Below are 21715 nucleotides of genomic sequence, written 5' to 3'. Positions count from 1 at the left end.
GATACAATTATTCCGGAACCGGTGCTTTATTATAGGAACTGTCTTGTGTAGTCACCTTTTTTCCTTCCATCCTTCATATGCTCTCCATGATACCATCAAGCCTTTCGTATGAACTTCCTCTTTCAAAAAAAAGAAGTCTATTAGCTAATGACTTTACACGCTTTCCCTCATGGCATTACGCTCGTCGCCGCGCGGCTCTACTTGCTTCTGACGATCCGTCGAGTCCGAGTATATAAAGCCTAACACTATGACTTGGTGACCACCTCCTTTTGTTCGACCGCCCTCCCCGCGAATAGGAGTGTGTCACTATGTTTGTAGCAAGCATCCTCGGTTCTTTGGTCCTCTGTGTACAGGTCGCGGTCGCTCTACGACCCAATGGTAGGCTGAATCGTGCGACTCCGATCGCGCCTATTCCTGAAGAAGCCCTGAGTGAGGGGCCTGTCGTGAGCCGCAATGGCACGCAGTTACCACCGTACAGTGAGTTTTTGTCAACGGATGTTGATTGCACTGACCACGAATATAATTCTTCATTTTTTCGTAGATACAACCTACATTTTTAACCAGTTGGTATGACTATGACACTCGCATTCGTCCCTTCGAGTCCATCTGCTGATTATCAATGCTTAGATCGACCATACGAACCCTTCATTAGGAACATTTCAACAACGATACTGGCATACGTATGAGTGGTACGAGACTGGTTAGTTTTACATCCTCCTTGATTATGACTAATAGTTTGACTGACCTTGTGGCAGGCGGTGCGTCCTTTGATTCAGAAAGCATGTCCTCTCATAGGTTAATTGCGAGTACTCAGGCCCAGTCATCCTTTTCACTCCCGGAGAAGCCAACGCCCAACGTACGAAACCTTGTTTCATTTCTGGAACCTTAGCCTGATGATTTTTTATACTATCTCGTTCCCCACCCAGCGTATACCGGCTATCTCACAAATACGACCATCAATGGACAAATTGCACAACAGCAAAGTGGTGCAACGATAGTCCTCGAGCATCGATTTTACGGTCTCAGCAACCCTGTCCCCAATCTGTCTGGAAAGAACTTGAAGTTGCACACAATTCAACAGGCTATAGATGATCTTGCATACTTCGCAGAAAACGTCGTGCTTCCTATGCCAAATGGTGCGGAATTCCCATCGGTCGAGGTGACACGCTGATTTCTCACTTTATAAATATTCTTTGTCTCAAAGGTGCACACCTTTCCCCCGCAGACGCACCCTGGGTGAATTTCCTTGAGCTTCTCAGTACGCTTTTGAGTATTGACTATTTTTATTTGGCTAATTAGATCTTGATCGGTGGAAGCTATTCGGGTGCTTTGACTAGTTGGACTTTGGTCAAGTGAGTACCATGAAATTGTGCGGCTTGTTCCCTTCTCCGACTCTTATCCTAAACTTCACAGCAAACCAGATGTATTTTGGGCAGGATATGCATCCTCAGCGGTCGTTGAAGCAATTCTGTGAGTAGACTGAGAACAAGCCTGTCTAAGAGCATCCAAGTACTCACCGCCCCAAATCGTTGCGGCGCATTCTGATAGAGACTACTGGGGGTACTTTGAGCCTATTCGCCAATTTATGCCAGCCAACTGCTCCGCGGACGTCGAAGCTGTCATTGCGCACGTTGACGAGGTATTTTCTGGAAACGACGCTACTGCAATCCAAGTACTCAAAGACAACTGGGGTTTGGGTGAGATGTCTCATTTGGACGATGTTGCTGGGTGTATGTGTTATTTTACTTCATCTTAGGAAATTTTGAACTGAGTTGATCTTGAACGCGTTTTAGCTCGTACGTGGTTTTACCCTTTTCAAATGTACTGTATATTTATACACTAGATACTTAGTCCGGAACAATCTCTGGGACTGGCAATCCTTATCGCCTACATCGGGTCCTGGTGCTACTTTCTTCCAATTCTGCGATGCATTAGAAGTCAAAGATGGCGTCAACGCACCTGCTACTGGATGGGGCCTTGACCATGCTCTCACTGCCTGGGGTTCCTTCTGGAATGAGACTTACCTTGATGCTCGTGAGCATATATCCTTTTCCTTTGCAAGGATGCCATATATCGTTTAATTTGACTTTTAGTTTGTGGCGGCGATGATGTTGTGTAGGATGCATTCTTAATCTTTTGTGATCTATTCGAGTCGCTGATACTTATGAATCACTTTGGCACAGCGACTGCCTGGGATCCTACAATCCTGAGTCAGCAGTCTACACAGATATCGCATTGGACAACGCTGGTCGTTCTTGGACCTGGATCGTGTATGTACTGCGGTTCTGTTGAAGGAACATTATAGTTGAATGAATTTTCACAGATGTAATGAAGTTGGTTTCCTCCAGGTGACATACATATTAAAGTATCTCCTGAACGTCTCTGAACAAAGATGACTTTTCATTAGGAGGGACCTCCAGAAGGGGTACCAGCTGTCGTGACACGACTTGTTCAACCAGCTTATGATATTGTGAGTGGACGATTAAACTCTATGATTTGATTTGATTTTCAAAATATCTCCTTTTTGATTCAAAGCGTCAATGTGTATTGATGTTCTCAGACGTATTCGCCTCTCCTGCAGACGTCCCCATGGCTGCTGGCGTTGCCAATGTTAACAAGCAGTACACCGGTTGGAACGTGAGCGTCGACCGACTATTCTTTGCCAATGGACAACGTCAGTGGCGGTTTTGCCTTCATCCCTATATGCCATAACTGACCCTTCCTCGAAAAACACAGGCGACCCCTGGAGAGAGGCGACAGTCTCTGCAGATGGAGTGGACGTTGCGAGTACCAACACTCAACCTATCGCGATCGGAGACGGGTTCCATTGTTCGGATCTTTTGACCTCTGCAGGGACTGTTGATAAAACTGTTCGCGCTGTGCAAACTGAGGCGTTATCATTTATGAAGACGTGGCTTGCGGAGTGGGAACCTCCTTCGAAGACGTCGAAGAGGGAGATTTCTGAAGCGCGGCATTCGAGGTTCTTCAAGAATGTTGCTGCATGATAAATTTATTTCGTAAAGTTAAAGTCTGGACACGGGTCCCTTCTACTAGGTTTTTGTCTGAATATCTACCGCCCTTGAATTTCACATTTTTACTCACTAGAACTGTGAAACCAAGTATATAACTTCTGGTTTGATAATAACGAGGAAACACAAGGGTTCGCAAGACTTGAGCTTCGCCGTAAGGGAATCAGCGGTGAGCTTGAGGACTTTGGTGTTAAGATGTGACGTGAGGTCCTGCACTATAATGTATCGCTACGCCTCCAGGATCTGTCTTACGAGCGAATATGTGTCCGTACCACGAGAATTCTACACCAATATGTAGTACCACAAATCGCAATTGGGTTAAAGATTCTATTTGGCAGTCCAACACTTATTCTTCCTCCTCGGGGCATATCGTCCACCTAATGACAACAATGCAATACTTCATACCCGGATCTGGGACACCTTGTTCGGCCTCCAGATCTCGTTCTGTCCACTTATCCCTGGCTTTGTCGTAATAAAGATCAGAAAGCCTACTGGGACCCATCCATTCTTTCTTAACAATCGGATTGCCAGCAGTGCTGAGGGTTTTCCCGTTGTTAAGCGTGTGGGTATACTTCTTGATTCGTTCAGCGATGGCGTAGATCTGAAAGGATCATAGAAAAAAGTCGGTAAGACGAATCGAAAGGAGAAACAAAGACATACTTGCTCCTTGTCCCTCTCCATCGTTTCCAATTCCAAAATCACTTCTTCAAGTCTCGTCGAATAATCCGACCCTGTCGACCATACATCGTTCAAATGCAACGGGTGGTTGTCCTCCCACCACCACCAATCACCGTGTCTGAGCGTGATCTTCAAAGATCTTGGTCTCATGGAAGGTAACTTGCATATTTCTGGAAAGTCTCCCTCCAAATAATATTGTTGCGTGAAGAAATGTACACGATCGACGCGATTCTTCTGCTCTTCGGTGAAGCGCGCGAAGTATTCTAGTGGATTGCTTGCATAGGTAATCCCTGGAGGAGCGCGATGGCACCAAAATACGTGCTCGGTTGCCATGACCGGCAGGAAACGGCTCTCGAGGTAGATCAGACGGCAGGTCTGCAATATACGGGGATCGATTCGGGAGGTATGTCGGTAGTCTGGGCGGGAATAATGTTCGTCCTCAGGGTAGACAGTGGAGAGATCTTCATAGCTTAGAAGAGCGTAGAGGAAGATAGTGTTACGAATTTCTGGGGGAATTTGGTTGAAGAGGGGAGAGTGTTCCTGGGTGTTGTGGTTTGAGATGAAGGAAGCAATGAGTTCTGGGGTGGGAGGTGTTATAGTGGGAGGTTTAGATTGACCACTATTGCCGCGCTGTCGCCGGCGTAGACCACGGAGCTGGCGTAGTGAGGACATGAAGGATGGCCAGCAAAGTTCCAGACAGAGGTTGGATCAGGGCTGCTGCAGCGTGTAGACATGCAGTGAGTCAACTATTGTCATACCAATAAATCAAATGCTTGGTATCCTTTGGTATCACTCATGTGCAGCCAGTTTCTATATATCCATATGGGATAATCACTGTGGAATTCTTCTCCTGGGGTTCATTTTTTGCAATTTTCACGAATTCACATTCGAGTTGGACCATAGCCTGGATCCTCCTGCGACGCGCTGATAGCGAGCCAAGAGGACTTTTGAGAGAAAAATAGTTAATGGTCAAAAACTAATGTCCCTGGCAGGAGTCGAGCCTGCGTCCCCACGGTTTGCTGACTAAGCCACAACGTGATGATCTAACCACTAATCGACGGGGACAACATATTTTATACCTGGTAGAGACACTTATTATTGGGCTTTCCCTTCTCATCGATATCATTCAGAATTCTCATTCTACGCCTTATCACTGGAGCATTATACGCTGAGAAACCTACTTCGTTCGCACCTTAGTGGAAAGCCCAACATCCCCACAATTCCAACAACCCCTCAGGGTCTTATCACAATAAACAGCTCGTTTCAGAGCGATATCAATCTAACAACCCCCAGAAAATATGTATACATCTCCGCCCCTTCCACTGATAACGCCATTCAAGCTCATACAAGCTCAAAAATCCTGATTGTGGCACATTGTGCCTCATCAGAATTGGACCACAATCAAACCATCCACTAACCGACATCTTTTCTTGGTAAATGAAAAGATTATCGATGATTTCTGAGACATTTTCAGCTCGGAGGGACTCGGAAGCTGGAGTATAAATCTTGGATTCAAAATGCCTTTTCCCTCATCTTTCTCTTTACGCTGGTTCGGTACGTGCTTTCACTGCTAATCCCATCGTTCTTCTCTGACCCTTTTCTTTTCTTCGTTTGTAGTTATCGATCATTTCAAGCCTTCGTCAAAACATCTGCTGGTTCAGATTTTTTGGTAAGCAGCTAAACAGCTGTCGCACCGTGGCCGTACTCACGCGTTCATAGATATCAACTGTATCTTTTCATCGTTTCAAGAGTTCCCGAACACTACTTCCTTTGTCCCGACGCTTTTTTTGTTCTGCACGCACCACCAACGGAAAATGCCCTCCTTCCGATCCCTGTTCTTGCACCTGCTCGCCCTGTGCATCATTTCTTCCACTGTTCCCAATGTGGTAGCCAGTCCCATCGCTCTGCAAGGTGGACTGCTTGAAGCAAGAGGCGGTAAGTACACCTCTTTGCTTTTCTTTTCATCCTACCTTGTACATTGTGGATGCTGGTATATGACCCTGCTCCCGGCTTATTCCCCGTAGACTTTCTATGCGATACCCTTTGGCTTACCATTTTTCTCTCTCGCAGTGGGTTCAAATCCTCAGGCTGTCAACGTAGCGCCCGGTCTCTCAGGACAACCGCCGCAAAAGATTGGTCGGTGGTTCTTCCTTTTTTTTCTTCATTCGTTATCTCATTCCCAATGCAGACTCAGACAACTCTTCTGATGCCGGGTCTTCCTCCGACAACGAGTCTTCGCATGATCCTGAAGATGACACAGAGGAACCGCATCCAGAGTTCAAGAATGTTCCGATCAGGCTCTGGCGAACCAAAAATGAAGACTTTCACCAGTGGGTTGACTCTAAACTCGCTACATTTAAAGGCGAACACTGGTGGCTCTGCGTCGGCAAGCAGTGTTACCGAGGTGACCCAGATCCGCATCAAGATGACCCAGATCCGCATCAAGAGGACATGTTGGTCGTCAACATGATTGTCATCAGCGACAACAAAGACTTGCAGAATTTGCAGAACTCTTTTCTAATCGGCCACATCAGCTTCCTTGATCTTGAGCACAGAAAATGGGCGCTTCGTACTATCCGTAAAGGTAATCTTCACTTCTACGAAACCAACTTGGATTTTGTTAAATCGGAAATCGCACAACTGAAACGCAGCAACACCGATTCAAAGTCTGTCTTTATGGATACACAGTTTGAAGCTTCGCTTGCGAAGATGAGGGAGATGAAAAACTTTGGGTAGAGGTTTTATGATTGACATATGCACTCGAGTTAATCAGTATGCTTCTTTGAATCAATCTACGACCATATGGTCCAATTCTTGTCCAACTACACGATTAATCAGCTGAGCTCTGAGAATAAGATCTTGATAGCTGAAGCTTAGATTGACGCTTGAAGTGCTCATTCTCATGTCTGTACTTAATGCTAAGCTCTAACGCGATGTACATTCATTTATTTAGAGGAGACCTTGTATCGCACCAGGAGACACAGTGCAAGAATATGTCGAAAAACTTGACAACCTTTAAGAACATCAGTCGTTTAACCTTGAATGATATGTACAATAATAAAGCAAACTCACATCCAACGACTGCGTGACAATACAGTTCTTCCCATCGCTTGCCCAGCTATCATCTCCGCAGCCGCGATAATCCCAAACATCGACTACCGTTTCGCCAATCGTATGTACGCCACTCAATTCGACGTCAACACGATACCTCTGTGTCTTGGTGAACAATTCCGGGTGGGCTACATATGCGATTGTCAACGCGTCGTGGAGCGGCGGACCGTCATTGAAGCCGAATGTGGATTTATAAGAGTCTGCGAAGAAGGAAATGAGTGTGGAGAGGGTGTGTCGGAGAGGGGTGGAAGCTGCCGGGAGACTGGACTTCGTGTCTGGGAGACTATCTGGTATGGGGCTCGGAGAGAGAAGTCGTCGATGGATGTCACGGGTGACAATAGCTGTATGAGTGATATTGATAGGGATCATAACCGCAGGTACAGGTGCATCGAGAACGATTTGAGCGGCATGGGCTGTTTTAGTGAAATTTTAGTTATTTATTAAGTTGACGTAGAAGTGAGCTTAAGCTTACGGTCACAGAGAATGTTGAATTCTGGAAAAGGTCGGTATCGTTAAGCAAAAGAGTACAAATGAGTTTCACCAGCAACTGCGGATCGGTTCCCTAATCCGACTCCTCCGCCCATAAAGACAAACTGGTCTACAGCATCAACGAGCTCTGGATATACACTGATGAATAGAGCCAGATTTGTCAGTGGTCCACAGGAAACGACAGTAACTTTTCTTCCAGCGCCGTTCTTCCAAGTCTGTTTGATATGTTGTGCCATTCCATCTAACGCACGAACAGTTTCTCCTTCTTCATCTTTGGCAATCATAGCTAAAACCGCTGAATCATCTACGGCCGGTAGCCCCTCAACGCCTCCCAGACCGTCTGGACCATGGATTTCTGGATCGTGTTTAGCTTGAAGAAGCAGAGGTTTCGATGCGCCTGGATAGACTTTAATTCCAAGTTGTGCACCGCCAAATGCGAGGATACATCGAGCGGCGTTGATTGCTGTGTGGTAACTGCTGGCATTACCATGCGTCTGTTGCAGGATTGCTTTGAACGAACACTATTTAGACAAATCATGGCGTTGTCGTTACCGTTGAGATTCCGAGAAGATGTATGTTGGGTAAATTTATGGCGAGCATTATGGCGGTAGCGTCATCGTGCCCCTGCGGGTAGTCTTGAATTCATGTTATGTGCTGGAGGCTGGGGATAAGAGCTCACTGGATCGACATCCAACCAGATCGTCTTGATAGAGTCGCTCATAGCTACTCAGCTCCAGCGCCTTTCTAAAAAAAAGTCCTCATTACATTCACAATAACGGCCGTTCCCATCACCCTCCAGCTTATCATTACGCAGCCTTCAACTCTATAAATCGAAGGGTGGAATGCTATGCAATGGCAGGACTAAAAGCAGAAGACATTATTTCTCTTTGTGCTTTGTGGAATTTATAGTGTTCATTCTCTCTTGTTCACTATACATGCGCAATGAAAGGCTTTCGAGGGCTTTTGGCCACTGGAAGAGGCACATTGATTTTACTAATATGTACTACGGATACACAGACCAGTCTTTTCAAGACATCACCCAAACAAATTCTTCTCTGCCTCCTCCTTTGTGTATTGCTCGAACTCCTCCTGGTTTGTGAACTGCGCTCCAGCAGATTTAGATTTTCTTCGTAATTGACGGAGAACAGCTGCAAGATAGTCCCAGTTGGATGGGTCAGATTTACCCTCAAAGAAGTGTCGTTGACCTTTGCCGAAATTAATAAAGACGTCACGTTTGTGATCGAGGTCTGTGAAAGAGATCTTGCCCAAGTCCTTCAATTGTTGCATGGTTCCGCGCCCGATGATCACGTCGGAGAGTAGATTGCTTGGTGCTTTAGGATCCTTGTTAGCTCGTAGACATCTGCTACCCACGCAAAGCCAGTATTTCTTCTGAGAATCTGGTGTGTTTCGTCCTCTGGATCGATATATCGCAATAGCGAGATCTTTAACTTCATTATTCGGTTTTCCCAAAACCTCAAGGACTTCAGGACTGTCCTCCACAGGATCTCCGTCCCAAAACATCATCCCTGAAACACATGTTTGTTAAACAACATAAACAATTCAGAAAAGAAATCCCTCACCGTCCTTATCGTGCTCCCATTTATCATACTGAACAGGATGAGAAACAGTAGAACTCGCTTGAGCTGCAGCTGCATGGGCGAATTTGAAGAAAAGATCAGATGAATGATTGAAGTGAAGATCATAAAAGAGTACTTACAGCCATGGTAATTGTCGGCTCTCGATACAAGGAGGGCTCCTTCATGAAAGATGGGACTGGCTACCACATTAAGAACAGTGGAAGATATCATGCACAGGCCGAACAGGTGTAAGAACATCGCTCGGAAGCAGAGCATTTTTTCGTGGAAAGAACGTGTCGGGATGAGAAGAATATATTCGTGTGAAGACGATGCGAATGTACGGGTGGAATCTGTGAACACGCATACACGAAAGTGAGTACGGGAATACTGCGACAGGGACCTTGAACGACGATGGCCACATACCGAAAATCTGGACCAGCAGATGGAGTTTTGAAATGTTTTTGTAAAAGTTTTGTGCTGAGGATGATCAATAACTACAAAAGTATTCGATAATAAGAGAAGAACAGGGGGATTGCTTAGTGGGGGAGGCACGTACCGGACCAGCGTTGAGGATGACCAGCGTCCTGGAAAAGATGGATGGAATGTAAGTTCGAATCCGAGCATGGCATTTATGTCCCAGCCTCCGAGTTTTTCCGAATCAGAAATCCCTCAAGAACTCAACGATAATGATCAAAAAAATGATTGTTCATGAGTTCTTGAGAAATTATTTTTGACTCCTTATGGTTTCTGATGTCGCTTGTTGGTAAGATCAGATTCGAGAGTATTCAAGTGCGTCACATGGGGACTGGTGCGACACTGCACAAGCGGACACCTAACGAAAGAACAGCAAGGGAACAGCACTGGAACAGCCTGAAACAGCATGGAAGGAAGAGATTTTTACCAAAACTGCAAGTTTTCACTGCCCATCATCAAAAAGTAGATCGCTTGGTCTTGGGATCCTTATCAACTCTGAGGCATTTGTTACCTTTTGCTACCAGCACAAAGCCGGTGCAGGCTGGTGCTCCAATATTGCATTTCTGCATTGATAGTTACTGCAGGGTGACAAGTCAGGTCCATATACTTCGCTTATTGTGATGTTGAAGGGTTGTCAGCCGATGGAAGAGTCTGTGAAATGGGAGGAAATGGGCTGTCCTTCGGTAAAAGGACAACTCGTGAGTCATTATCGATATCTTAGTTCAGAGATATCTGCTCGAGTCGAGGGAATATACGCCGGCGCCTAACACATTCTCGATTATCATGACACCGACCATCGACACCGAAATATGGCTCCCTTCATCGCCTTCACGACAACGGAAGACCCGCAAGCAACGACAACAGAAGCCACCACTCTTTTCTCGAGTTCAATTCGTTCAAGATAAATTAGATCTCACCTGGTTCAACAGTTGCATTCGTAAATCTTTCCTTTAGTTTGCCCAAATTCCTCCTAAAACGTGAACTAGGCATCTTAGAAAAATATTTCGAAAGTCGAATACTAGAAATATCAGAAGAGAATTCAGGGCAGAAGAAGAATGCGAGGCAGAAGAAAGAATACAACGTGACATGCCTAGGACTAGGAAGTCCCGAAACATCCGATAATGCTCGCGCTCAGCTGGCATTCCTTCTTAAGGTTTGCGATACTCTCAAAATTGTGCGCTTCAAGTCTCTTGTCGAATTATCCCATCCCATTGTTGCTCAAAGTAGGATTGCGCCAAGATATCCATCTATGATCCCGTTTTCACCGACGAAGATAAGTCCTTACTTCGACAATTTGGGATGTGCGTTTTGGATTGCGGTTCGGATGCAAAGGTGCGTCTATATACCTTTTCTTTTCAATGTATCTCATTACTCAATTGACAGGACACGCATATCTGCAATATTATTACTGACGAAGAACCGACAATTTTATTCATGCCCCATTGCGATCTAGCTTTATATGAGAGCGTGTTGTCTGCTAATTGGTCTTTGATTCGCCTCAAAAATAGTCTCTTCATATGTAATCATTTCGATGATTATATACAAAAGTGAGCTTTCCAGAATCTAAAATCTCATGATATGTGAAGCTATTTATCTTCTCTTCGTACGATTATAGTAATTCCGTCCGTTCATTGAAGGATAAAGCACCGCATCTACTGACTATTGGTGTGTACAAGCAATTTTCTCCGCTCCCAGCTGTCTTGTCTCATTCCCCAACCCAGCCCCGAATATAACATCTCATCCGTTACCAACATCGCCTGACTGGCCTTCCGCCTTTAACAATACTTCTGTCCAGTTTTTGTCCAAGCACAAGTTTGATGCTCTGGCCACGGCGACAGAGGAAAAGAAATGCGAGGAAGAGCAGGAGTAGGTTTTGGACTGGCTTGTGTATGAATACCACGAATGCATTTGAGTGTCCAAGGACACTACAAAGGTCTCCTTTTTCCAAAATCGGCGACGCTCTGGTTCACTTCATTTTTTGTGTCGCACGGAATTTATACAAAAGAACGGACGCGTCAATCAGGAGTCGTGGGTTGATAACGCTGGATGTTTGACAGGAACACTGAATGAAGGAGAAAAAAGAAGATCAACTTGAAGAGACTGGGTTATTCGAGTCGCAGCCTCTCGAAGCTAGTACTTCCCCTTTGCGTTGCAACGGTGAACGGGAAGGGCGGTTCTTCCAATGTACACATACCTTTGATGGAGATCTCAATGCAAATTCCCCTTGCACAGTCGATTATGCTTACAGGGCTCTATTGCACTGGCACCTGTGATTTCCAAGTACATCTTGAGTACATATCTACTGACTACTCGCAGATCGATCGTATACATATAGAGCCTGAAGAGCTACATAGTTAGAAACATAGTTATAATTGACATATAATGATCGTTCTGGAGATTCTTTAAGGAGATTAAGAAGAGGATTAAGAAGAGTCATCACTTAGTTCGATTATATCCACCACTGTCTTCGTTCTCGTCGTGGTCATGGTCGTCGTTGTTGTCCTTACTTTTGCTTTTGCCTTAACTTTGTATTGCGGTTGATCAGCCACCTTGACCCTCGCTCGGGCGCGTAGCAGCGGCGGAATATCATCGTCTTCGGTGTCAGAAAACTCCGTCCTACCAGCCTGAAAGGCACCGGATCTACCCAGTCTATGATCAGGATGACTTTTCGGAATATCAGACGTCGTAGCTGCCTTTAGTTTCGGTCTGGGACGCGATTTGGGCTGTGGAGCAATTATAGGTATGACTTTTGGGGGCTGCTGTTCCTCATCCTCGGAATCAGAAATAATTATAGGTCCTACTATTGTAGGAGCTATGGCAGAAGGGGGAAGAGGACGAGTACTGGAGCTAGAGAGTGGTGATGGTGGTGGTGATGATGAAGGGATACGTGCAGATACTGCTGCCTTAGTTACAGCGTATGTAGACGTAGATTTGTTTGGTGTACGTCTCATAGGTGTCGGAGACGCCGCTCGGGCTGCGCGTGAAGGATGTGGAATATCACGTATTGTCTTCCTCGCCTGCTCGCCATTAGGAAAATCTCCATAGTCGAATCCTTTCGGATACCGATGATCTTTTGATTTTCGCGGGGATTTATTCAATACGTCGACCTTGTCTTCCCGTGGGCTGGTATTTTCTTCAGAAACAGACGAATCCGAGCAATGAACTGCATTGGCTTTGCGGGTCTTCTTCTGAGGTGAAGGTGTCTGAGGTGGGCCAGGAGGAGCAGGAGAATGGATATGATTGGGATTGAAGGGACCGTTATAACCACAGTCATCGCTATCTTCATCGAAAGTATTTTCCACCGACACGGGAAAAGGTCGAGGTGTGGTTTTCTCAGGTGAAGAAGACCCAAAACGAGACATTTGGCGAATGTCACTTCTCTTATTCTTCTTCGGCGTAGCAATACCATCTATTGTAGAAAGCAAGCTATTGCCTCGAGATACGGTGGTGGCCTTCTGTTTGCCTTTGTCCTGTTGAGAGGATTTGAGGGAGAACTTGACATGTGTGTAAGATGTGTGAGAGGAAGAGCCAGCAGATTTAGGTTTTCGGGGTGGGGAGACGGAAGAGGTGCTCGGGGAAGGATAATCGCTAGATAATAGATCAGGTAAAGTAGATTGGGATATCCAACCCATGTGATCCTTTCGCGGATGTGTTGTGGAGTGAGCAGGACGACCCGAAATGAACAGACGACTGTCGTAGTCCATATCGTCATCAGAGGAATCTACCTGATTAGTTTTGAGCATGAGCTGTGACGAAGAGGATTTCGTGGTAAGTGTTGCAGCCGAGGCACTTGGTTTCGGTTTCGGTCTGGCCTTGGTTTTTGGTTCTACGACTTTTACCTTTCTTCCCTTCCCTGCCTTCTTTTCTTCCTTTTGTCTGCGCATCTCTTCATAAGTCTCAATCAAACCAGGAACTGCCTCCTTGACAAGCACCGCAGGGAGCCAAACTTTCAATGACAATGTGGGATCAGGATATTCCTTCTTCTTCGCCCTCCCTTTCGCGCCACCCTCATTATCAGAAGAATCATTCTCTAATTCCTCCTCGAATTCTGCCCATTCGTCTTTGTCGTCGGGTCGGCGTATTCCCTTCACTCCGCGAGTAGCAAGCTGAACTAGGATGGTGGGATCGATAGCAACTCGATACTCGAGTGTATTCGACGTGGATTCGTGTGTGCGTGTTTTGCTCACGTCTTTAATGAATTCAGGGGTTGGAGACTCTGTATCCTCAATAGCGTGGTCTCCTGCAGCAAAGTGGGCACAAATAGTCTCGAGATCAATCGACTTTGCACCACGAGTAGGTTTAAGAATACACGCGCGTCTCATGATTCGAAGGGTGATACCATGGAAGATGACGGTACGGAAACGTTTTATGATGCTTTCGAGGAACCCCCATTCGAAATAAAACTCGCATTTCTCAGCAAGCAGAGGTAAGGAGGGATCTTTCTTCAACCATCCGTCGCAACCTCCATCATTCACCAAGAGGTCATCATAGCGTTCTGAGCGGCCAAGACTCTCGCTGGTGACAGGCCTCAAGTAAGCTAGCAAAACCTTGATATCTGGGAAGGAATTGGGAATGGTGCTGGCGAGTTTAGGTGACTTTCGAGGTAGAAATCCGGAAGCATTGGTTTTTAACTCCTGAGCTAACTCTGACTTCCATTGCCTAATAAAGTTGCGCAGCTCGTCGGATTTTTCGTTGTGATTCAAGGCGGCCCGACATAGCTTTTTCCCGAACCCAGCGCGCGCGAGACCGTATGAGATCTTGATACCACAATTGTCGAGACCTGTACCGTAGTCACCGCCAGAACATAGAGCAATAAAAATGAGATCTTCGCGATCAACATCCGGAAAGGCAGGATGAGGGAGGGAGTATGTGTAGACTTTTGCCTTCTCAATCGTACTTTTCGCGCTGGCGTGAGTTGAGGAATGATTTCGAATTACGGTGTGTGCACCGAAAAGAAAATTGTCCACGTCATCAGATAAAATTCCATCGATAACACCGATTCTATTTAGGAATGCGAGCTCCGCCTCCGCCTCTCCAGGAGCCTAGATATGAATAACATTATGATTTTTATTATTGGCGAGGGCCTTAATACACACCGTGCGATATTCGAACCCGAAAGCCTCTATCATCGCCTGCATGCCAGTCACCAGCTTATTCGCAGACTTGTTAATTCTTTTGCCTCGTTTGATATCTGGCCTCAAGGGACCATCGAATACGAACAGGGGTAAAAATCCCTGGCTGAGCAACTGCGCGCATCGGAAGAAGAGCGTCCGAAGCTCTGGATTCTCCCCTTCTTTACCATACTCTGCGTGAAAGAACCATATCGAAGCGTCGATGCCTATGCGAAATCCACGACTGGTGGCGCCAAATTTAGTGAGGGCAAGCGCTGTTAGGGTCGTGACCGATTGGGCCGGTTCTAAGAGCTGAAAGCAGAGTTCAAACAGAGAGAATAGGCAGATCCAGATATGTTTTACCGGCCAAAGTCCTGCGACACCCATGGACCTAAAGGAGCGAGTGTAAAGAGCAAAGAATACAGTACGACGCCGAGCACGGACTCCGTAAAACAATTGAACCTATGCGCATGTGATTAACACTTGACTCATGGTGCACGGTGTGACGAGCACGTGTTCGATATTCACATAATTTAAATCACATTGGTGGTAGTACAAGATTTACCGAAATGATCAAAGTCCACGCCATGCTAAACCATTCCTTAACTCGACACTCCCCTTCAGCTTGATATCTTCAGAAGAAGCTCCAACCAAAACACTAAACACCCCCTTCTCCGCAACCCACTCTCCTCTTCTGTCATTGAAGAACCCTAACGCTTCTCGGTCCAATTCAGTTTCAACACTCTGACTCTCTCCCGCCTGCAAAGCTACCTTCTTAAAGCCCTTCAGCTCTTTCTGAGGTCGGGGAAGAGAGGCCTCATCGTCCGCTATGTAGATTTGTGCAACCTCTCGTCCGTATACACTGCTAGTGTTCTTGATAGTGAAAGCCACGGTAAATTTTCCTTCTGACGAGATTTCAGAGCAATTTAGAGCTGAGTATTCGAATGCTGAGTAAGACAGGCCAAATCCGAACGGGAACATGGGTGTTATATTCTTGATTTGATACCCTCTGTATCCTACGAAGACACCCTGTGCAAGGAAGGGTGTCAACCTCAAATGTTGGAATAATCAAGGCAGTGACTTACCTCATTATACAGGATCCTGCCATGTTCTTGTCCCTTGCTTCCATACGAAGGGTAAGAGGGTACATCCGCCAGTCGTTTCCTTCATTAATCAATTCGTCATATAAATCTGAATTCAGCGATGCGTGCTAAAAATCAAAACTTACGGGAAGGTCAGCGAAAGCTTTGCGGAAGGGTTCACTATTCCAAATAATACATCGGCGATCCCATTTCCTAGTTCGTTACCACCGTAAAAGGCCTTCAGGAATCCGGTGTCATTTATGACAATACAGCAGAGCAATGTATATAACATACCTGCAAAACAGTATGTGCCTCGTCAATCCACGGGAAGGTTACCGATGAGCCGGATTGGTTGACGACAATCGTGTTCGGATTGACTTCCAAAACCTCAGAGACGAGGCGATTCGTGAGACCCGGTAGCCTGATATTTAGTATTACTAGTTCAAATTGCAATTTACTTGTAGAAATAGTGGACGTACTCGAGGTCGGGACGATCATATCCTTCGCTTTCCCATCTGATAAACGAAGATGGGTATGAGAACATGACTAAAGTATAGTAAAAATCACGACGCACTCATGGTTTAAGCCCACAACGAGAATCGCGACTTGAGAGAAAGAGTGCGAATCAGCTAGCAGTAGAACAGACATAGCATGAACTTACCATCAGAGACTCTCGCCAAATCAACCGCTTCGTTGAGAGCGTCTTCGGGTTCAACAACTTTAACAGCTCCGATCCTCAACCCACCCCAATTGGGTATAATAGGAACTTGTTTGACGTAATCGCGGTTACTAGCTCGTATTTCAACCTTGTAACCTTGACCAGCTTTGAGGTCATTCACTTGTGCCTTCACTTCTGCGGTTCCCAGCCCCATAAAGTAGTCGCCAGGCGCGGGGGAGGTGCTGAGGTCGATGATGAGATTATCACCGAAGAAAAGATTGCCGCTTCCCGCTAGGGTGAGTGAGAATTCATATGTGCCCGACTCTTCTGGGGTAAAGACCGTCGAATACTGTCAAAGAAGAAAATGTCAGATGGTAAATGCAATCGAAGAGATTCATACCCGGAGGTAACAATCCTTTTCGACTTTGGTGTCATCCTAAGAATAGTGATTTAGTCAAAGGTAAAGTTTGAATCAAAAAAAACCTACGACGCCATCAAGCAATACGCAATTGCTAACTTTCGTAGTACAACTCCAAGTACACGGCTTGAGATTATCCGTCAATTTCGAGTTAGCGGTGGCAAAGCCATTGGCGGGGATTTCGTTCCAAAATTCCAATAGCGCACCAGTCCCTGTTCCGTCTAGAAGGGTGATGTACGGATCAAGTAATGGGTTGAGCTTATGAGTGGTTGTGCCTAGTGCAAACTTCACATCAAGACCCCGCTTCTCTGCGACAGCCTGGATAGCTTGCAGTGGTGTGACGGTATACGACTCGAGCAACCTCGCCGATCCTCCTCCTGAAGAGAACGCGTACTTCGCGTTCGGGCCGATCACAGCGATCGACTTGATTTTCGAATCCACAGTGAGAGGTAGGACATTTTTATCGTTCTTGAGCAAGACGATGGAATCAGCAGCTGATTCACGCAAGAGTTGTCGTAGTTCTGGAGTATCTACTCCTTCCTCTGGCGCATCGAAAGGGATACCTGAGGCATAAGCCTTCTGAAGAAGTTCGAGAACCTGAAAGACAACGGACGGATTTTTGTAAGATGCTAGTAGAGATATAAAATTTTAGGTGAGAGACTTGCCTTACGCGCCCTTTCATCTACGTCGCTGATAAATAGTTTCTGGGCTGCTAATGATCGCTCGACTGCTTTTCCACGCATGACTGTAGGTCCTCTGGAGAACTATTAGATTTTCGGATGGGTGGAAGAGATATAAACTTTCGTACGGCATTTCTAGATCCACGCCGGCCTTGATGCTCTCCACGGTGCTGTACACGCCAATCCAATCGCTCATTATAAGTCCTGCGAATATGTGTTACACGTCAACGATTAGACTGGGTCAAGCCGAAACAATTACCCTTGAATCCCCATTCCTTTCGAGAGGTTGAATGTGAGTTAATTTTTCAGGATTGACTTGGACTTACTTTGCGAAGGATATCGTCCAATAGCCGGGGACTTTCTGAGACATGGACACCGTTCACGCGATTGTAGCTATACAAGGAATGGGAAAAGGATGCAAGGGAATTCAAATTTCTAAGGCACGTACGAAGACATCAAAGCCCAAGGATCCGAATGCTTCAGAGCAAGCTGGAAAGGCTTGAGGTAAATCTCGCGCAGTGCACGCTCGCTAACATCACCTAGACGAGATTTACAGTCAGATTTTCATTGTTATCCGTTGTAGAATTTAAAAAGACATGCTCACTGCTAATAGAAAACCTTTCAAATTCTTGATCATTTGCGACGTAATGCTTGATCGTCGCACTGACTCCTTTGCTCTGGACTCCGTTTATGTAGGCAGCAGCGATTAACCCGTTCAACGTAGGATCTTCGGCAAACGATTCAAAGGATCGTCCACCCAGAGGCGATCGTTGGGTATTAACAGTAGGACCTAGAAGGATATGGCAGCCCTTGGCCCGGCATTCTTCACCTAGGGCAATTCCGACCTTGTAGGCCAAATCAACATCAAAGGATGCACCCAGCCCCGTCGAAGAAGGGAAACATGAAGAGGGGACACCGTTAAAGACTAAAAAGGATATTATCACTGAAATAGCAAACAAATGAGGAAAAACGGTACATCTCGTTCCACGGACGCCATTCGGGCCTACATGCAGGGTTGAGTGACTTGACGTGGAAGTTGTAGTTTACTTCTGTAATACACGTACCATCGCTCATCCTCATCGATGGGATTCCATATTCTGCTACTGGTTCCGTATGCCACCAGCCCTATTACTGCAGTCAATGGAAATTGCCTGATTGATGGATGAGGTGAAATTTTACCAGCCCAGATAAGAGCTTAATCTTCTGAATAACAGAGAGTTTCGAAAGTGTTTCTTCAACGTTGAAAGTTGTCATAGGTGCAGGATATATGTGAGATGAGTGGGAAACACAGGTGGAATTCGATGAGAAGATATTGACAGGAAGTTCTTTATAAATCTCCCCCTGCTTAAATCAGGAGATCAGGGCCAGGTGACGAGTATTAGGAAAAGCTTGTTGAAGGACTAACGGAGAAATGTCGGAAAATTCGCGAGTTCGACAGTTAACCTCCACTCTGACTGCAAACGGGCGAAACAGAAAGCTTGAGATACATTAGTATGGCGATAATGCAAGAGCATCGTAGAGGAGCAACGCAACGAGGCTGTAGCAAGTGTAGGACATGAGATTTTGAAACAGCTTGAAACTTAAAGTTAGTCGTCGAAGCTCGTGACCGTGAAATTCTTCCTCTACCTCATCATCTTCAAGTTCTAATATATCGGAAATATATTTACTATAGCACTGGAATGCCTCCCTCGAAGAAACGAAAAAGTTCTGATTCTGCGCCTGGTCCCACAACAGTGGCATTAGGGCCAGTGAGTAGCCTCAGTGATCGATTCCGAAATAATATGTACTGACTAGTAATTCATTGTGTACTAGACTCCAAGTGACCTACTCACACAGATGCTCAAATTAACTTCTCCAGAGGCCCTTGTGAAAGTCCTTGAGAGAACTCTTTACCCTACTCTGGACACATTACCCGCTAAACCTCGTTCAGACATTGTCGAGGTACTCCAAAAGGCATTAAAAGACACCGAACGCGTCCACGAACTTCGAACCACCATTGAATACGAAACACGTCGGAAGAGTCTTGAATCTCAGATCAAAAATCTTGAGAAGGACGCCAAACGGAATTGGAAGCACGGATATGAAGAACAAGGTGAAATGATGTCGGAAATTGCGACTGAAGTCCTTGAATGGCTCCCGGATTTGTGGAGAATTGGCGTAGAAGAAGGCATTGAAATCCAAGCTATTCAGAGGTGTTTGTCCCTATGCACGACCATCATTCGACGGATTGAAAATTGTGGTTCTCGGTGAGTACTTGTCTTATCAATCCTTCTTTCGTTTCAACTAAGATGAGAGCGTCGATAGTGCAGAGTTTAGCGACATGGACTTTGAATTGACCATCGAAGACTCAGATGGTCAAACCATTTACAAACACAGATATCAGCCTGTCAGTGACACCGTTGCATGGATGTGGCGCGAACTCTGGATATCCGCTTCTGCTTCCCAATCTCCATTCGAGGCGGGCATCCTTGATGACGTCGAAAGTCTGAATCTCAAAGACTCTGTGTTGGGACTTATTCGAACAGGTAATCTCGGTCAGTGTCAGTAAATTTCAAGAACTATACTGCGACTCTTGCTTATCGTATCAACTTCGAAAGTTGAGCAGGAAGAAGGCGACGAGGATGACGACGAATATCAAGATGCTCATTGGACTCCCTCCATGCGTGCTGCCGCTTCTAGGGTCCTAGATGCCCGTCACGCAGCTCGTCTCGTTGAATTCAATACCAATCTCTCGACAGCTGTGTACAATACCCTTCTTCAAGAATCACCGAAAATCAAACCAATGTTACTAGATACCCTGCGCAAACACGTTTTTGGTGCTCAAACTACAAATTTCTCCTCTAACGTGTATAGATCTGCCGCTGAAATCTTCGCGAAAGATTCTCCCGACGACCTCCCCAAACTTCACGATGCCCTTCCATCTTGGGAAAAATCCTCTGATATCATGCAGCTATTTGTCAAGCACTTCTCAACCCAGGAGTCTTCTACGCTTCGTGAAAAGGGATTGCAAATTATTGAACAAGGCTTTTGTGACGCAAGGAGTAGCGTTATGAGCGAGATTGAGGACACATTCCCCGGATTTGACGAAGCCTATGATTGGCTCGAGGAACGAGTTTCTGAAGGAAAAATTTCTAAAAAAGAACCTCAGCAGAGATTCGGACCTGAAGCTCGGAAACGAGACGCCTTCATTGACAAATTCGAGGATATCGCTATCAGAAATCGCTATGGTGATTCATACCGCGAAGAATTTGGATACTGGGATGACCGGGATGTCGGTGTGGACAGCGACGATAGTGACTATGAAGAGCAGATGGATATTCGTCAACCTGATATGTCGCGCCCATTCTTGATTTGGGCTACCGCACTCTGTGAATGGCCTGATAAGGAGGAAGCACAGAAGCTCTGGGAAAAAATGAACTCTTCGGGTGATGATGATAATTTGCTCTTCAGTGTAGAAGGAGTTGCTGATTCGCTAGCTGGGAAGTAAGTCGACATCTTGACTTTGATCGCTTCGACATAATCTTCACATATTTGTAACAGATGCGACTATGACTATAATCATAACGGTGCAAAGCAATATGTTTCGGATGGGATCAAGGCCATGTACAATGTGTTGCGTTGTCCAGATCTGAAGGCCTTGGAAAAATATCAGATGAAGACAACGTCGTCGCATGGTGGTATAACGTTCACAAGCATACCCACTTTTTGAGCATGGCTACACCAAGTCAAAAAAAGTATCATATACTATATGCTAGAAATAATATATGAATCAGAAATAAATTCATGCTTCCTGAAATGAGTGCTGTCAACACACTTATGTAAAATGACGCTTAGCTACAGAGATACACGGCGCCACCCAAAGCAAAGGTGTGGAGGGTAGTCCCGAGACGGAACAGCCAGTACAGTATTCCCTGTCACGCTCCTCGCAAAAATCGTAAAGGTGTATACATTGTTCCAAATCTAATGCCAAGATATGTAAAATATCTCCTCCTTTCAGATCACTCAAGACATTTCAATTTGACTCTATGTTCACTTCCGTTTAACGTTCCCTCGTCCAAAATTTCAGGCAACTTATCTATCACTCCACCTTCGTCAGGCCATCGCATGTCCCTAATCTCCTCTATACTCCTCTATACCCCCTGATAGAACTCTAATCGCCAGACGTTACAGAACGGGGTAAAGACGTGAGTTGAGACACAAGAGCCCGAGCGGCGGTCCGTCGATAATGCAGTTGTAATTGACCTATTTAGCATTCAGGCCCGAGGCTACCTCTTTGTACCCCTTCCGAATCGGACTGATGGAAAACATAACTTTGTGTGCCCAAAGTCGGATCTATCGGATGTCGTATAAATGGTTCCGTATAAATATCTTCAGTCTCTAGTGAATAAGTTTAAAGTTGGGGAGACAC

The 21715-nt window shown here is 45.7% G+C and overlaps 9 protein-coding genes and 1 non-coding gene across 10 annotated transcripts; 4 read left to right on the top strand and 6 right to left on the bottom strand.

The window, feature by feature from the left end:
- Positions 1–308: 308 nt before the first annotated feature.
- Positions 309–3005, top strand: C8R40DRAFT_1041106 (serine carboxypeptidase S28-domain-containing protein; the record flags this gene model as incomplete). The annotated part of the gene is made up of 16 exons (XM_046223974.1): positions 309–477; positions 542–567; positions 628–700; positions 815–856; positions 927–1136; positions 1205–1236; positions 1300–1352; positions 1414–1470; positions 1549–1736; positions 1852–2034; positions 2094–2115; positions 2184–2270; positions 2324–2348; positions 2408–2470; positions 2536–2674; positions 2737–3005. The coding sequence occupies 16 exons, from the start codon at positions 309–311 to the stop codon at positions 3003–3005; spliced, it is 1638 nt and encodes a 545-aa protein (XP_046088209.1).
- Positions 3006–3375: 370 nt separating this feature from the next.
- On the bottom strand, positions 3376–4379 carry C8R40DRAFT_1068316 (uncharacterized protein; the record flags this gene model as incomplete). The annotated part of the gene is made up of 2 exons (XM_046225991.1): positions 3376–3630; positions 3690–4379. The coding sequence occupies 2 exons, from the start codon at positions 4377–4379 to the stop codon at positions 3376–3378; spliced, it is 945 nt and encodes a 314-aa protein (XP_046088208.1).
- Positions 4380–4687: 308 nt separating this feature from the next.
- Positions 4688–4772, bottom strand: C8R40DRAFT_t95. Its single transcript has one exon. It is a non-coding gene; the product is annotated as a tRNA-His (tRNA).
- Positions 4773–5329: 557 nt separating this feature from the next.
- C8R40DRAFT_94943 (uncharacterized protein) lies at positions 5330–6554 on the top strand. Its single transcript, XM_046236688.1, has 5 exons — positions 5330–5376; positions 5427–5642; positions 5778–5843; positions 5902–6291; positions 6359–6554. Exons 2-5 carry the CDS (start codon positions 5522–5524, stop codon positions 6418–6420), a joined length of 639 nt encoding a protein of 212 aa, XP_046088207.1. The 5' UTR covers positions 5330–5376; positions 5427–5521; the 3' UTR covers positions 6421–6554.
- A 1-nt stretch (position 6555) lies between these two features.
- On the bottom strand, positions 6556–8227 carry C8R40DRAFT_94756 (Inosine/uridine-preferring nucleoside hydrolase domain-containing protein). Its single transcript, XM_046236685.1, has 6 exons — positions 7987–8227; positions 7860–7931; positions 7360–7801; positions 7291–7311; positions 6780–7231; positions 6556–6720 (listed from the first exon to the last, which is right to left on the bottom strand). The coding sequence occupies exons 1-6, from the start codon at positions 8026–8028 to the stop codon at positions 6649–6651; spliced, it is 1101 nt and encodes a 366-aa protein (XP_046088206.1). The 5' UTR covers positions 8029–8227; the 3' UTR covers positions 6556–6648.
- A 115-nt stretch (positions 8228–8342) lies between these two features.
- Positions 8343–9160, bottom strand: C8R40DRAFT_1068313 (uncharacterized protein; the record flags this gene model as incomplete). Its single annotated transcript, XM_046225990.1, has 3 exons — positions 8343–8833; positions 8888–8956; positions 9025–9160. 3 exons carry the CDS (start codon positions 9158–9160, stop codon positions 8343–8345), a joined length of 696 nt encoding a protein of 231 aa, XP_046088205.1.
- Positions 9161–10086: 926 nt separating this feature from the next.
- C8R40DRAFT_94846 (SRR1-domain-containing protein) lies at positions 10087–11326 on the top strand. Its single transcript, XM_046236686.1, has 6 exons — positions 10087–10295; positions 10345–10532; positions 10586–10690; positions 10742–10905; positions 10974–11023; positions 11080–11326. Exons 1-6 carry the CDS (start codon positions 10142–10144, stop codon positions 11226–11228), a joined length of 810 nt encoding a protein of 269 aa, XP_046088204.1. The 5' UTR covers positions 10087–10141; the 3' UTR covers positions 11229–11326.
- Positions 11327–11596: 270 nt separating this feature from the next.
- Positions 11597–14917, bottom strand: C8R40DRAFT_94911 (uncharacterized protein). The gene is made up of 3 exons (XM_046236687.1): positions 14833–14917; positions 14455–14781; positions 11597–14400 (listed from the first exon to the last, which is right to left on the bottom strand). The coding sequence occupies exons 1-3, from the start codon at positions 14854–14856 to the stop codon at positions 11782–11784; spliced, it is 2970 nt and encodes a 989-aa protein (XP_046088203.1). The 5' UTR covers positions 14857–14917; the 3' UTR covers positions 11597–11781.
- Positions 14918–14973: 56 nt separating this feature from the next.
- C8R40DRAFT_1097324 (glycoside hydrolase family 3 protein) lies at positions 14974–19028 on the bottom strand. Its single transcript, XM_046227768.1, has 20 exons — positions 18980–19028; positions 18713–18915; positions 18487–18648; positions 18372–18432; positions 18284–18310; positions 17912–18232; positions 17756–17846; positions 17634–17700; positions 17567–17582; positions 17436–17511; positions 17293–17383; positions 16697–17224; positions 16610–16645; positions 16213–16558; positions 16126–16156; positions 16031–16066; positions 15846–15972; positions 15698–15789; positions 15555–15633; positions 14974–15498 (listed from the first exon to the last, which is right to left on the bottom strand). The coding sequence occupies exons 3-20, from the start codon at positions 18559–18561 to the stop codon at positions 15043–15045; spliced, it is 2556 nt and encodes an 851-aa protein (XP_046088202.1). The 5' UTR covers positions 18562–18648; positions 18713–18915; positions 18980–19028; the 3' UTR covers positions 14974–15042.
- Positions 18929–21047, top strand: C8R40DRAFT_1097320 (uncharacterized protein). The gene is made up of 5 exons (XM_046227767.1): positions 18929–19055; positions 19120–19553; positions 19612–19841; positions 19905–20942; positions 21009–21047. Exons 1-4 carry the CDS (start codon positions 18987–18989, stop codon positions 20792–20794), a joined length of 1623 nt encoding a protein of 540 aa, XP_046088201.1. The 5' UTR covers positions 18929–18986; the 3' UTR covers positions 20795–20942; positions 21009–21047.
- The last annotated feature ends 668 nt before the right edge of the window (positions 21048–21715 follow it).

Source organism: Lentinula edodes (genome assembly GCF_021015755.1).
Source record: "Lentinula edodes strain Le(Bin) 0899 ss11 chromosome Unknown C8R40scaffold_11, whole genome shotgun sequence".
NCBI lineage: Eukaryota > Fungi > Basidiomycota > Agaricomycetes > Agaricales > Omphalotaceae > Lentinula > Lentinula edodes.
This window is presented reverse-complemented; position numbering and strand designations above follow the sequence as displayed.